This window comes from Lepus europaeus, chromosome 12, assembly GCF_033115175.1.
Source record: "Lepus europaeus isolate LE1 chromosome 12, mLepTim1.pri, whole genome shotgun sequence".
In the NCBI taxonomy this organism is placed as follows: domain Eukaryota; kingdom Metazoa; phylum Chordata; class Mammalia; order Lagomorpha; family Leporidae; genus Lepus; species Lepus europaeus.
In genome coordinates this window covers 7,456,041-7,469,267 of record NC_084838.1, presented here as the reverse complement: position 1 = coordinate 7,469,267, position 13,227 = coordinate 7,456,041, and the positions used below count along the sequence as shown (strand labels likewise).

The following is a 13,227-nucleotide window of genomic DNA, read 5'->3' as shown; positions in this document are numbered from 1 at the left end:
GGTGGGCAGCCGCACCTGCAGACACCCTAGGCCTCTGCCCGGGTTAAAACATCAGATTCTTCATGGCCCAGCGAGGGAGGAGCCAACACCCATTTTACAGAAGCCAAAACTGAGGCCCAGAGAAGGAATGGGAAATACTCAGCGCCACTCAGCGGGCGCCGGAAAGCCACACTCTTAAGGCAGGTGGGGGGCTGGCCAGGAGCTCGTGCGTCAGTGGGCAGGGGGGTTAGGGGACATGGGACACAGTGCAGGTGTCTGAGGGAGTCGATGAGTGTGAACACGGCACCCCCAGGCCCTTCCCTGTTCCTGGGGTGCAGCGAGCGTGGGGAATTCTGGTGCGAGCTTCTGAGGCGTGGCGGGACTTGGCTCGCAGGGACCTGGACCCGAGCTGTGCGGTTGCGAGGTGGTCGGGGAGCCAGACAGGGGGTCCCTGATCTCATTACCTGCTTTCAGACCCTACAGGCAGACTGTCCCATCTGTCCTCGCCCTACTTGGCTGCCTGGTTCATTTCTCACAAGGTCGTTCATTTCTCAGCAAACGCCCGCTCTCCACCTTCTCCCTGCCAGAGCCCACAGGGTGAATTAGACCCAGGGGCTTCAAACACCAATGGCTGGAGAGTGCCTGGGACTGCAGGCATCACGGAAGGCTTCACGGAGGAGGTGACACCTAAATCAGGTCTTGGAGGAGGAAGAGGAGTCCACAGGAAGACGGGCCTGGAAACAGATGAAGTGTTCCGTGCTAAGGCAGCAAGCAGGGGCTTGCTGCGCCCAGGGCGGTGGAGCCAGGAGACCCCGCGTGGGTGGGGCCTTGAATGCCAGGGTTAGTTCTGCCGTCTCATCCTGAAGCCGTTGGGTGCAGAGGCCAAGGAAGCACCCAATCGGATTTGCTCTTCAGAGCAGGCAGAGGGAACCTCGGGCCATTGGAGCAGCGCAGGCTCTGCTGAGCCCCCGGGGCTGCCCCTGTCGTGAGCCCCATGGACATATGGGCACAGCCTCGGGAGGAGCGGGGACGTGGGCAGGTCCCAGTGCCGGGAAGCGACAGAGCCAGGACCCCAGGCCCAGTGCCTGCTGCGTGGACTCGTACAGCTGCAGTGGGGAGCCGCTGTGTCTGGAGGGAGGAGCATCAGCCGGCAACGCCGTCTCCGCGATGGCCGCCGGTCTCCGGGAATCCATCAGATTTGTGGTCCTCATTCAGATACTCCCGAAAAAAACTGGTGTTTCAGGGTTTCGTTTATTAGCTGTGTGAGTTTAATAAATTGGGCATTAAACAAATACACCCATAAAACGGAGAGGAGATGGAGACGTGTTCTCACAGCCTGGGACTCGTCATGGGAGAGAGGCTCTAAAAAGGCGGTTTCCACCTCTGTGGTCACAGATGATCCCGCCAGGGAGAAATGTGGGGGTGGGGGGGACGACCTTCAGACCCGGCTTTGGGACCAGGCTCATGCAGCGTGGTGAGAACCTGGGGTGAACCAAACCCCTGCTGGGGGCAGACGCATGTGGGCGTGGTGCCCAGAAGGCAGGGCTTGGATACCAGGGGGCACCGTGCCGGGAGGGAGTGTTTGGGCATCAGGGGTGACCTTGAATGAAGAACTTGCCCTTGCACCTTGGTGTGTTCATCTGTAGAATGGGAGTGAGGGCCCGGCGCTGTGCCAAAGTGGGTGATGCCTGCACCCCATGTGGGCAATGGTTCGAGTCCCAGCTGCTCCGCTTTGAATCCAGCTCCCTGCTGATGTGCCTGGGGAAGCAGCAGATGATGGCCTAAGTGCTTGGCCCCTGCCACCCATGCGGGAGACTCAGATGGAGCTCCTGGCTCCTGGCTTCAGCCTGGCCCAGCCCCGGCCATTGCAGCCATTTGGGGAGTGAATCAGTGGATGGAAGATCTCTCCATCTCCCCCCCACCCCACCTTTCTCTGTCACTCTGGCTTTCAAATAAATAAAATAAATCTTTTTTTTTTTTCTTTTTTAACAGGCAGAGTGGACAGTGAGAGAGAGACAGAGAGAAAGGGCTTCCTTTGCCGTTGGTTCACTCTCCAATGGCCGCCGCGGTAGCACGCTGCGGCCAGCGCACCGCGCTGATCCGATGGCAGGAGCCAGGTGCTTCTCCTGGTCTCCCATGGGGTGCAGGGCCCAAGCACTTGGGCCATCCTCCACTGCACTCCCTGGCCACAGCAGAGAGCTGGCCTGGAAGAGGGGCAACCGGGACAGGATCGGTGCCCCGACCGGGACTAGAACCTGGTGTGCCGGCGCCGCAAGGCGGAGGATTAGCCTAGTGAGCCATGGCGCCGGCTAAAATAAATCTTTTTAAAAGGACGGGGGGGGGGGGGGGGAAGGGCACCTTCCTTGCAGGCTCCTGTGAGCATTTGCCAAGGTGATGCTGCTGGCTGAGGACAGAGCGTCGCCGGGGCTCACTCATGGTAACGAGCCAGGACAGAGCATCGCCGGGGCTCACTCATGGTAACGAGCCAGGTGACCGAGCCAGGAACGGCCCAGCACACACGGGAGGGCTGGCCCAGGACCCAGGGTGGGCAGGCAGGCAGGCGCGGCTGGGACCGGTGCATCCACGAGGCTGCTCCGGGCAACCGGGAAGAGTGGCAGGTGTCTGGGGAGGGCCTTCCTGGGCCACCGGAGGCTTCAAGTGCATCCTCGCAGCAAGCTCACCGCCAGGTGTGACGGTCGCCTACTCACAGACCAGGACTCAGACCGTGACAGGCTAAGTGTCCTGCCCAGAGCCAGCGGAACCAGGATGCAGGCCCAGGCTGTGGCCCTGTGCCCGCCACTCCATGCTGTGTCTTTCTGCTGAGAGGTGGGCGGTGTGGTCAAGCCCATTAGACAGAGAAGTAAGCTGAGGCCCGGAAAGCCGAAATCGCTTGCCCAGTCACCAGCCTGCCGGCAGCGGAGCCAGGCTGGAAGCCCAGGTCTGTCTGAGCCTGGGGCCACCTGCCCGTGGCTGGGCCTGCTTCTCGGCCCTGCTGGTGCCCCCGGCCCCTCCCGCGCCCCATTAGCAGTGCTCAGCCTGTGCCGGTAGACAAAGGCGAGCCCGTGGCTGGGAGTGAGTATTTCACGCGTCCCCCCTGGTGTTTTATTGGGCAGAGAGATGCTCGGAGACCCAGCGGATGGCACATTCTGTTTATAAAGTGCACGCCGTTTGTTTTATTTCCAGGGTTTTTGCAATCTAGATAACAGATGACGCCCCGAGCGGCTGGCGCTGCCTCTAACGGCGGCCGGGAGCCTTCGGAGGAGTATTAATAATAGATTGTGTTGATGACTTTGGAGAAAGTAGCAATCGACCCCCTGCTGCGAAGGCATTAGCGTGGCTGTTCCCGGCACAGGCTGCGAGGTCGGCTACCACGGATGCGGGTCAGCCTCGCCGCTGCCCCCGCCCCCACGCGCAAGGCCGCCTGGCCGAGGTGCCACTGCCTGGCCGGAGGAGGAGTGGCCCAAAGGCCGGGCTGCAGGCCTCGGCTGGGCTGCATGGGGAGGGGGCACGGGGGCCATGGTGGGGGACGCTCCTGCAAATCCGGGGACCTCCACATGAGCCGGCCGCAAATGGTTGGGCAGGTTGCTTCCGGTGAAAGGGTCAACCCAGACCCCAAATCCAGCCCGCGTTACCCCTGCCAAGCCATGTGTTGTGCGGGCTCCTGGCTGGCCTGCTCCTCACCCACTCACCAAGGCCTCGGGGATCAGGTGGAGCCAGGTCCCACCTGTGGAACCCCGGGCAGCACTGGGTGCCCGAGGTGCGTGTGTCGTCACCCTTCCCCCAGCTCTGTCCTGTGTCATCACGTCCTGGAGACACTCCCCCTTCTACGGCCTGGTGAGCTGACACTGGATGAAAGCTCCGGGGTGCATAGGGGAGGCCCCCCTCCCCTAGACTGGGGCATCAGAGAAGGCTTCCTGGAGGAGGTGGTGTTGGAGTTGTGCACTGCGGGATGAATAGGAGCCTGCTGGGTAGAATAGAGAGGGGTGATGGGCCACCAGGCGTGCCCTGGCCAGTGCCAGGGCAGCAGGCAGAGCTGGAACTGGGCCTGTCCACTGCACCCCAGCCGCTCGCTGTGGGCGGCGCTGATGGCAGCCGCGGGCAGGGGGGCGGCCGGCGCGCCTGCGCTGCTCCAGAACCGATTAGCAGAGAATTGCAGCTGTAATCTGCGCCCGTGGTGGTAGGCCGTAAAGAGGGCTGGGACGCGCACAGCGCTCCCAAGGCGGCGCCCGCAGACGTGGCCCGGGGACGCGGCGGATGAAAAATGGTTTTAATTCCCTCCCAGCAGCAATAATTTGATTCTTCATAAATTTTTCCATCAAAGTGTTGTTGAGGCTGAGTTCCCACAGAGCAGGGCACGTGACGGGGTTGCGGGGTGCCAGGCGGAGGACCCAGCCCTTCCGCACGCGCCTGCGCCCGACTCTGGCGCCCGGGGCTGGTCTCCTGGGGCGGGAGGTGCGACCACGCCGTCGTGGCTGGGCCGGCATTGACTCCCCGCTGGGCCTGGGCCAGCGCCTCAGTCTCCTTGTCCTAAAATGGGGTGGACGCTCACTCTCATCTCCCAAGGTCATGGCAAGGACATAAAGCACTCTGCCCCTGAATTGTCGAGAGCCAGCTGCACGTGCGCAGTCACATCGGGGCCAGTGGTCAGGTGGCAGCTGAAGGGGGGGGGGGGGCTTACGGAGACTCCAGCCCACCCCAGGGGCAAGGGAACAGGGCACGGAGAGGTCCCTGCAGACTGCTCTGTGGGGGCTGCAGCCTGGGGGAGCAGAAGGTGCCGAGGGAGGGACCTTGAGTGCCAGGCGTGGGAGCCTGGATGGTCTCTGACAGCACTGGGGAGCCATGGGAGAGGTTGGAGCAGGAGAGCAGCGTGGTGAGATGCGAATTTGGAGAGATGCCCTGGGCCTCTGTGGGATGGGCGGGGGGGTGGGGGCCAAAGGGGTGGAGGGGCTGGGAGCCCAGGGAGGGGGCGCTGCTTGGAAGTGGGGGTATGGGAGGAGGCAGAGCCCTCTGATGGACAGGGGAAGCTGATGGTGACCCCACACACTGCCCTCTGGTGGCCACCGTGGCTATGAGCGGCGCCCCTCCCCAGTGAGCAGCCTGGAGCGGGAGCTGCCCCTGGGGGGACCCCTCGCCCAGCCCCCACGCCCGCCGCTCTGTGCCCCGCAGGCTCTTCGCAGCCAAGTGCAGCGGCTGCATGGAGAAGATCGCGCCCACGGAGTTCGTGATGCGGGCGCTGGAGTGCGTGTACCACCTGGGCTGCTTCTGCTGCTGCGTGTGCGAGCGGCAGCTGCGCAAGGGTGACGAGTTCGTGCTGAAGGAGGGGCAGCTGCTGTGCAAGGGCGACTACGAGAAGGAGAAGGACCTGCTCAGCTCCGTGAGCCCCGACGAGTCTGACTCCGGTGAGCCCCGGCCCGCGCCGGCCGCAGCCACACCAGCGGGGTGCCCGCTGGACCTGCCCGTGATCACACACGTGCACACCCCCAGGTGTGTGATGTGCACACGAACCCAAGCGTGCCAAAGCCCCTTCTCAGGTGCACACGCACACACACGCAAGACTCGGTATGGTCACGCACCGATCACCTATGCATACAGCCATGGCTGGTGCTGTACACACACACAGGTAGCCAACGCCCTGGTTGCTGGGAGTAGGGGGGAGTGGCCTGAGCTGGGAGCAGGGAAGAGAGGTGCCCTCAGGGTCCCCCAGAGCCACTCGGTCACAGGAGCCTGCCCACACGGGAAGGTTTGTCACAGCCAGGGCCCGCGGTGGAGGTGGTGGGCGCTGCGTCCGCCTGTCCCTGTCTCTCCCCGGACAGGGATGCACCACGGCAGTCCTGTGGCTGCCTGGACTCCTCTGGGCCAGCAGAGGCCCAGGTGCCCTTGGCTGGCCCTTGGCCGGTTCAGCCCAGGGCCTAGGAAAGGGAGGGGACCGGCCCCTCCAAAGGGCTCGCACCCTGAAGACAGGAACGGACAGAGGCAGTCAGTTCAGACACGGGCAGGTGGGGAGACTTGGCCATCCTCTGGGGCTGGCACCTCTGAGACCCTGGACTCCAGGGCGTGGAAGTGCTCTGTGCACCTGGTGGGGGTGGGGTGTCGCTGGTTGGATATACCTGCTACGTGGCCGTGTGTGAGCCTGTGTGTGCATGTGTGTGAGAACATTGTGTGAGCTGTGTGTAACTGTGTGCATGTGTGTGTGAGTGCACCCTGAGTGTGCATGTGTGTGTGAGAGCACTGTGTGAGCTGTGTGTGTAACTGTGTGCATGTGTGTGTGAGTGCACTCTGGGCTGTGTGTGTGCATGTGTGTGTGAGTGCACTCTGAGTGTGCATGTGTGTGTGCATGTGTGTGTGAGAGCACTGTGTGAGCTGTGTGTGTAACTGTGTGCATGTGTGTGAGTGCACTCTGTGAGCTGTGTGCGTGTGCGTGTGTGTGAGTGCACTCTGCGTGTGCATGTGTGTGAGCGCACTCTGTGAGCTGTGTGTAACTGTGCATGTGTGTGTGAGTGCACTTTGTGTGTGTGTGCATGTGTGAGAGCACTGTGTGAGCTGTGTGTGTAACTGTGTGCATGTGTGTGTGAGTGCACTCTGGGCTGTGTGTGTGCGTGTGTGTGTGTGAGTGCACACTGTGTGCGTGTGCGTGTGTGAGTGCACTCTGTGGGCTGTGTGTGTGTGCATGTGTGTGTGAGTGCACTCTGTGGGCTGTGTGCATGTGTGTGTGTGAGTGCACTCTGCGTGTGCATGTGTGAGTGCACTCTGTGGGCTGTGTGTGTGTGCATGTGTGTGTGAGTGCACTCTGCGTGTGCATGTGTGTGAGCGCACTCTGTGAGCTGTGTGTAACTGTGCATGTGTGTGTGAGTGCACTCTGAGTGTGCATGTGTGTGTGAGAGCACTGTGTGAGCTGTGTGTGTAACTGTGTGCATGTGTGTGTGAGTGCACTCTGGGCTGTGTGTGTGCATGTGTGTGTGTGAGTGCACTCTGTGTGTGCATGTGTGTGTGTGAGTGCACTCTGGGCTGTGTGTGTGCATGTGTGTGTGTGAGTGCACTCTGTGTGTGCATGTGTGTGTGTGAGTGCACTCTGGGCTGTCTGCCCACCCTCAGACCTTTGCAGACCATTTGCACGTGGATCAGTGTGTGCTGTGTGTGTGCCCACACATGTGCCCGCTGTGGTCGCACGCACTCCTGTGTGCGAGGGCCTGGCCTGTGTCTTTGCTGGCAGCTCCCAGTCCTTGGAGCCCCAGGGTGGAAGGTTCCTCGCGTTCCTGGGACCCTGGAGCCTGCCTGGCGTGGGGCTGGTGCAGTGGGAGCGGCTTTCTGGAAGGCTGGCTGGCGTGCTGTGCTGTGTCCCGTGTCCTGTCAGAGGACAAGGAGCATCCCAGACAGGCTGGCTCCGGGGAAACCCAGGGCCGGGGTGGCCTCAGCCCCTCGTCCGGGGCTCCATCGGTCCTTAGGAAGCCAGCAGACTGGCCTTGAGGGAGTGGGTGTCGTGGGCCCGCATACCTGTGCCGGCCTGGGCCTTCCTGAGTGTGCACGCCCACATGTGCCTGTGGGGGCCGTGACAGCGTGTGCCTGCTCCCACGTGGGCCTGCAGCCTGGGGAGGGGACGCTTCACACACCGGGGCGCAGGAGCAGAGGCGAGCAGGGCCTGTAGGGAAGGGCCCTGGGGAGGCACAGCAGGTGTCAGCCGCAGGGGGCGGGGTGGGCAGGGCGGAAGGTCGGGACCTGGGACCGCCCTCAGCCCTCCGTGACAGGCCGAGTTGTGTCCCCACAGTGAAGAGTGAGGACGAGGACGGGGACATGAAGCCGGCCAAGGGGCAGGGCGGCCAGAGCAAGGGCAGCGGGGACGACGGCAAGGACCCGCGGAGGCCCAAGCGGCCGCGGACCATCCTCACCACGCAGCAGCGGCGAGCCTTTAAGGCCTCCTTTGAGGTGTCCTCCAAGCCCTGTCGGAAGGTGAGGTGCGGCTGGAGTGGGACGGGCGGACCCCACTCCCTTGGCCGCCCACACCACCTGCTGTCCTGCTGGCGGGGCGGGGGTGGGGCCAGCCCTGCCCCTCGGGGTCTGACCTGTCCCGCTCTCTCCGGCCCAGGTCCGAGAGACCCTGGCGGCTGAGACGGGCCTCAGCGTGCGTGTGGTGCAGGTGTGGTTTCAGAACCAAAGAGCTAAGGTGAGAGGCCCCTCCCACCCCTGCTGGACCAGGGCAGGGCCAACAGCACAGGGCCACGCATGTGGAGGGGCTGGGAGTGGATGGGGGCGGGGGTGGGGTGGGGAGGAGGGCCTGATGTGGGGGCTGGGACTGGATGGGGGCAGGGGCTGGATGGGGCAGAGCCGGCCCGGGGTGACCTGTGCTGCTCCCGGCAGATGAAGAAGCTGGCGCGGCGGCACCAGCAGCAGCAGGAGCAGCAGAACTCCCAGCGGCTGGGCCAAGGTGAGCCTGCACCCCAGGGCCACAGACAGAGGGGCCGGGCTGTGTCTGGTAGCGAGACTCCCAGGAAGCCTCCCGCCAGGGCAAGCGGAGCCCAGGACCCCTGTGGCCTGCAAGCGCCACGCTGAGATGTGGAGAAGCCATGGGACCAGCGGTGGGGACCACAGGGCGCGGTCGGGGAGCAGGAGACGGCGGGGCGGCCAGTGGGGGCGGGGGCAGGACTTCTGCAGTCAGAACGGTGCTGTGTTCCCAGCTCACGGGTGCATGGGGCTGCTCCCGGCATTGCTCTGGCTCAGTCTCACTCCCTTCCCAGGGGTCCCCTGGGGGCGGGGATTGTCCTGTGCCTGTCTCAGCTGAGCCTGTGCCTTCCGTGGGCAGGCGGGCTGTTGAGGACTCCAAGGTGAGCTCCTGCTGGGTGGTGAGGGGCCAAAGGCCAGGCCGCTCTGCCCTGGGCTTTGTCTAATGCTCTCTCCACTTGCGCTGGCTAGGGCCGACCCCCAGCCCCCCACGGGCCACGGAGCCTCATGGTTGTAAAGGAAGTAGGTGGGGCCCAGAGCACCTGCTCCCAGCTGGGAGGGAGGCTCCTGGGGCTGCAGCCACTGCCTTGGGCCCCAGCAGCTCCAAGCTGTGCTTTGCCCTGCAGCCCCGCCCTGGACACAGCCCCCCACCCGTGCTCACATAGCCCACACAGGCTGCACGTCACGGCCACGAACATGCGGCACACTAGCCCCGCCCCCCACCGCTGCAGATGACCCCACCGCCACCCACCTGAGCCCGGAGCCCGCAGCCCTCCCTGAGGAGGCTCAGTGGCCAGTCAGGGAGGGGCTTCTCATTTGTAGCTGCCCTAGCAGGGACCCTCCTGTCTGCCGGCAGCCTCAGGGGGACTCCCCACTCGCCTCAGCCCCTAAAGTAACCCCACGATTGCTGGTCCTCTCCCCACACGGCCACGGGGCTGGGCCTGAATCATCCCCCTGCAGTGTCTCTCTGTGCCTTGGCCGCCTGTTGCCTCCCTGGCTGGTCCTTGAAGCCACACTGAGCTGGGGGCCCTTTCCTCCAGGAAGCCCTCGCAGGCCTCTCTGGCCTGGGTTCTGCCCCCCGAGACCGTTACCACTGCCTGCCCCGGTGTCTGCTCCCTGAGGGCCCCAGCTCCCAGAGGGCCAGGTGGTTGAGGGTTGGGGAAGGCAGGGGTGGGCTTTGGATGACACTGATTCTGGACAAGGAGCTGGGCAGCCGCAGCCAGCATGAGCAGGAGGGACTCCCAGGGGACACCTGTGGGGGCCCCACCGGGGGCTGCCAGGGCCGGTGTGTGAAGGCGTGGCCTGTCCCCAGAGGTCCTGTCCAGCCGCATGGAAGGCATGATGGCCTCCTACACGCCCCTGGCCCCGCCGCAGCAGCAGATCGTGGCCATGGAGCAGAGCCCCTACGGCAGCAGCGACCCCTTCCAGCAGGGCCTCACGCCGCCCCAAATGCCAGGTGAGCCCATGAACCCCCACAGTGAGCCACCCCCACACTGCCCCTCCCCCTGCCCCGGGGCCCTGCCCACCCACCTCCTCCTGCTGGGAGGGCCCCCCCCAGGCCTCCCCCAGTGCTGACGTCCCTTCTCCCCCTCTGGCCCCAGGGAGCGACTCCATCTTCCATGACATCGACAGCGATACCTCCTTAACCAGCCTCAGCGACTGCTTCCTGGGCTCCTCGGACGTGGGCTCCCTGCAGGCGCGCGTGGGGAACCCCATCGACCGGCTCTACTCCATGCAGAGTTCTTACTTCGCCTCCTGAGAGCCGGCCAGGGCACAAGGACGCTAGGGTGCAGGGCCAGGGGCCGGTGGGCCTCAGCAGCAGCCGCCTGGACATCCGCTACAGACAGCCATACGGGGCCCTGCCCGTGGCCAGCCGGGCCTGGCCAGACAAGCAGCCGGGTGCAGCCTGGGCGGGGGCTGTGGGCTGCCCGAAGGGACCTTGCTCTCCACAGCCGCTCTTCTCGCCTCCCAGCCCCGCCCCGGCCCCATTGCCTCCTCCCTCCCCGTCTCTTTTTTGGGAAGCTTAAATTCTCTCTATTTTTTTAAATGTCCTCTCTGTGTCCAGCCAACCTCCCTGCACGGGCCCCAGGACGCCGATGCTGGGGCGCGGTGCCCGTTAACCCATGAAGCCAGCGCTCCCGTATCCTGCGCCAGTGCCCACCTCCCTCCAGCTGGCCCAGGGTCGCCCCTGCCGGTCTGAGCCCTGGAGCAGAAGCAGCCAGGAGCCCGGCAGGTGTGCCAGGCTCACCATGCTTTGCTGGAAACAGGGTCACCGACAGCTTGCAGGGGGAGGGTGCTGTGGCCAGAGCCAGGCAGACCCAGAGGGATAGACGCACATACAAGGCACGCACACAGGCACAGCGGGGCAAATACGCACACAGATCCTAGCGATGCTGCTAGAGGCAGAGGGAGAGCAGACGCCCAAGGGGAGCAGGGACCCCCGTCTTCTTAGAGCAATTGGAGAGGGCGGGGTGACCGTGCAGGGCATCCCCAGCCAGCTGTAGCAGCCCAGAGGGAGGCCCCCGCCCTCCCCCGAGCCAGGTGGAGTCAGGCCAGTGGCAGAACCTCTGGGTGGAGGGGACCTCGGGGTTCACCCGTGCGGCACCCTGGCTAATGTCCAGCTCCTTCCCGGGCCACCCCCAGCCAGCTGCCCCTTCCTGCCGGCCGTGCCTCGGCCTCTCTCAGCCCTGAGTCTCAAAGCCACTCTCTCCTCCAGCCCTTCCTGGCAAAACCGCACTCCTCGCTGGGCTCCGGCTTTCCCTAGAAAGGTGTGGGACAGCCGGGGCCATCACTCCGCCAGCCAGCCGGGCCTGCCTCTGCTCATGGGCATTTGGCCTTGGGAAGCCTCCCCGCCTGTCTGCGGCCCCCTCTGGCCCCCACGCACAAGTGACAGCTAAGCCACCGCCCTTCTCTGTGTGTGTGTGTGGGGGGGGGGACGGTGCACCTGCTGGCACACCCCAGAAGAACCCTGCCTTTTCCCGGGTCCCAGCTCCTCTGTGAGAGTGGGTCCAGATATGCGGCTCTCCCAGCACACGCGCCTGTCAGGGGGTGGGCCTGGGGCCCTCTGCATTCCCACCGCACCCCCGCCCCGCCCCGCCCCTGTCCCTGCAGGTGGCAGAGGTGTGTGTCGGGTGCCCTGCCCTGTAAGCCAGACACACCCATCTACCCTCCCTACACAGCCGAGCTGATGGCCCCGTGGCCCTCAAAGCCGAGGGGCCTAGGCCGTGTCCTTGGGCTCTGCCTGGCCCACCTTTGAGCAGAAGCGATGAGGGGCGTCTCCCTCCACCTCCGGACCCCTCTGCCAGGCGCTTCGGCAGCCACCTCAGTGTCTAGGGAGCCCGCGGCCCCTCCGGAGCGCCCCGGGCCAATCTCAGCGCTCAGTCCTCACCAGGCAGGGTTGCCCCCGGGCCTCTGTGCTCCCCATGTCCCAGACAGAACTTGGCCGAAGCCCCAGCCTGCCCGGGTGGTAGAGGCAGCCGTGCTGAATTCGAGGGAGGGTCCGCCTTCTGCTGGGTGAGCAGGCCTGAGGCGGGCCGAGACGCTGCGGGCAGCCCCTGGGAGACCTGGCCCTCCTCCCCCAGGCTCTCTGTTGGAAGGGCAGCAGGAGTGGGTCATCTGGTCCACCCCCTTGTCTTTCAGCCAGAGGAGGGGGTGGGACCGTCCCAGGGTCTCCCAGAGCTGCAGCCTGTGAACAGAACCTTTGCTAGCCCCCGTGAGTGGCCACTAGGTGGGGGCAGGACTTAGCTGGGCTCTGGGGTCCCTGTTCCCCATCATGCTGCCCCGGGGCCAGGAGCTGGGTGGGGACCCCTAAGCCCGTGACCCAGGTGGGCGAAGTCAAAAGGGACCTCAGAGAGCCTTTCACCCCAGGGCTGCCCAATACCACGCGTGGGTGATGCCTTCACTGTCCGTGTGTGGCTCCTGGGCCCCGGGCTCCCCAGCGCTGACACCCACTGTGCCTGGCCCTGGGCAAGGACACACGTGTTGGGTGCTGGGTGGCCTGGGCGACTCTGAAAGCAGAGGGGAGTACGTTCCACCCCCGGATGTGGTCGGGGACCTGTTTCTCAGACAAGGGCGCTGAGGCTGAGATGGAGGGGGACGTGGTCAGGGTCCCCCAGCAGAAGTCCACAGGGTTGGGCGGGCTGAAATCTGGAATCTGGGGCCAGCTGACGTGGGCAGATTCGTCCAGCTCTGACTGGCGGGGAGGGGGTGGGCAGAGCCAGGACAGGAGCCCAGCAGCCCCCAGGGACCAGGGTGGGAAGCCCCGGGGTGGGGGGGGGAGAGGAAGAGGAGAGAGAGAGACTAGGAGAAAGGCCAAGTTTTACTTCCGTGCTGGGGACGTTGAGGCCCAGAAGGAAGGACTGCCCCAGTACCACGGGGGGAACAGGGGACAAGAAGCCCGGCCCTGACCCCAGCCGGGGCCTCATCTGCCCACTCCAGGGAGGCTCCCGGGTGCTCTGCTGTCCTGGGGGGGCCTCCAGGAAGGCTGCTCGGCAGGGGCAGGTGAGGGGGCGAGGGGGAGGCCCTGGAGCTACATCCCACCGACTAGGGCCCAGCAGGGTCCAGCCCCCCGCACAGGACCGGGGCAGCCTCTTGGCGGTGAGGCTGCCTCCCCCTGCCGATCCGATGATGCCCCTGTCACTTCGCACACCGGGAGCCCCTGGGGAGACCCATTGGCCGCAGCCTGCCAGGCTCTAGCCCTGAGCCCTGTGCACGCGCTGCGGGGGAGGGGCTGGGCTGCTGCCTGTGGGAAGGGGCTCCACACTCACACACCAGACGCACTCGGAGGCCTGGGACCGGGGGAGCAGGAGGGCCCTT

General features: G+C 65.0%; 1 protein-coding gene across 3 annotated transcripts in view; it reads left to right on the top strand.

Annotated features, from left to right (window-relative positions):
- The window catches only part of LMX1B (LIM homeobox transcription factor 1 beta), a 71,478-nt gene extending 61,307 nt beyond the window's left edge, over nt 1-10,171 (top strand). The window contains exons 3-8 of one of the 3 annotated variants that reach the window (XM_062206896.1): nt 5,146-5,378; nt 7,742-7,923; nt 8,060-8,137; nt 8,332-8,398; nt 9,725-9,868; nt 10,014-10,171. In XM_062206896.1, coding sequence (XP_062062880.1) covers nt 5,146-5,378; nt 7,742-7,923; nt 8,060-8,137; nt 8,332-8,398; nt 9,725-9,868; nt 10,014-10,171 — 862 coding nt within the window. Of the gene's footprint in view, nt 1-5,145; nt 5,379-7,741; nt 7,924-8,059; nt 8,138-8,331; nt 8,442-9,707; nt 9,890-10,013 lie in introns of all 3 variants that reach the window. The other 2 variants (XM_062206895.1, XM_062206894.1) reach the window with 2 other exon arrangements.
- Nucleotides 10,172-13,227: the final 3,056 nt, after the last annotated feature.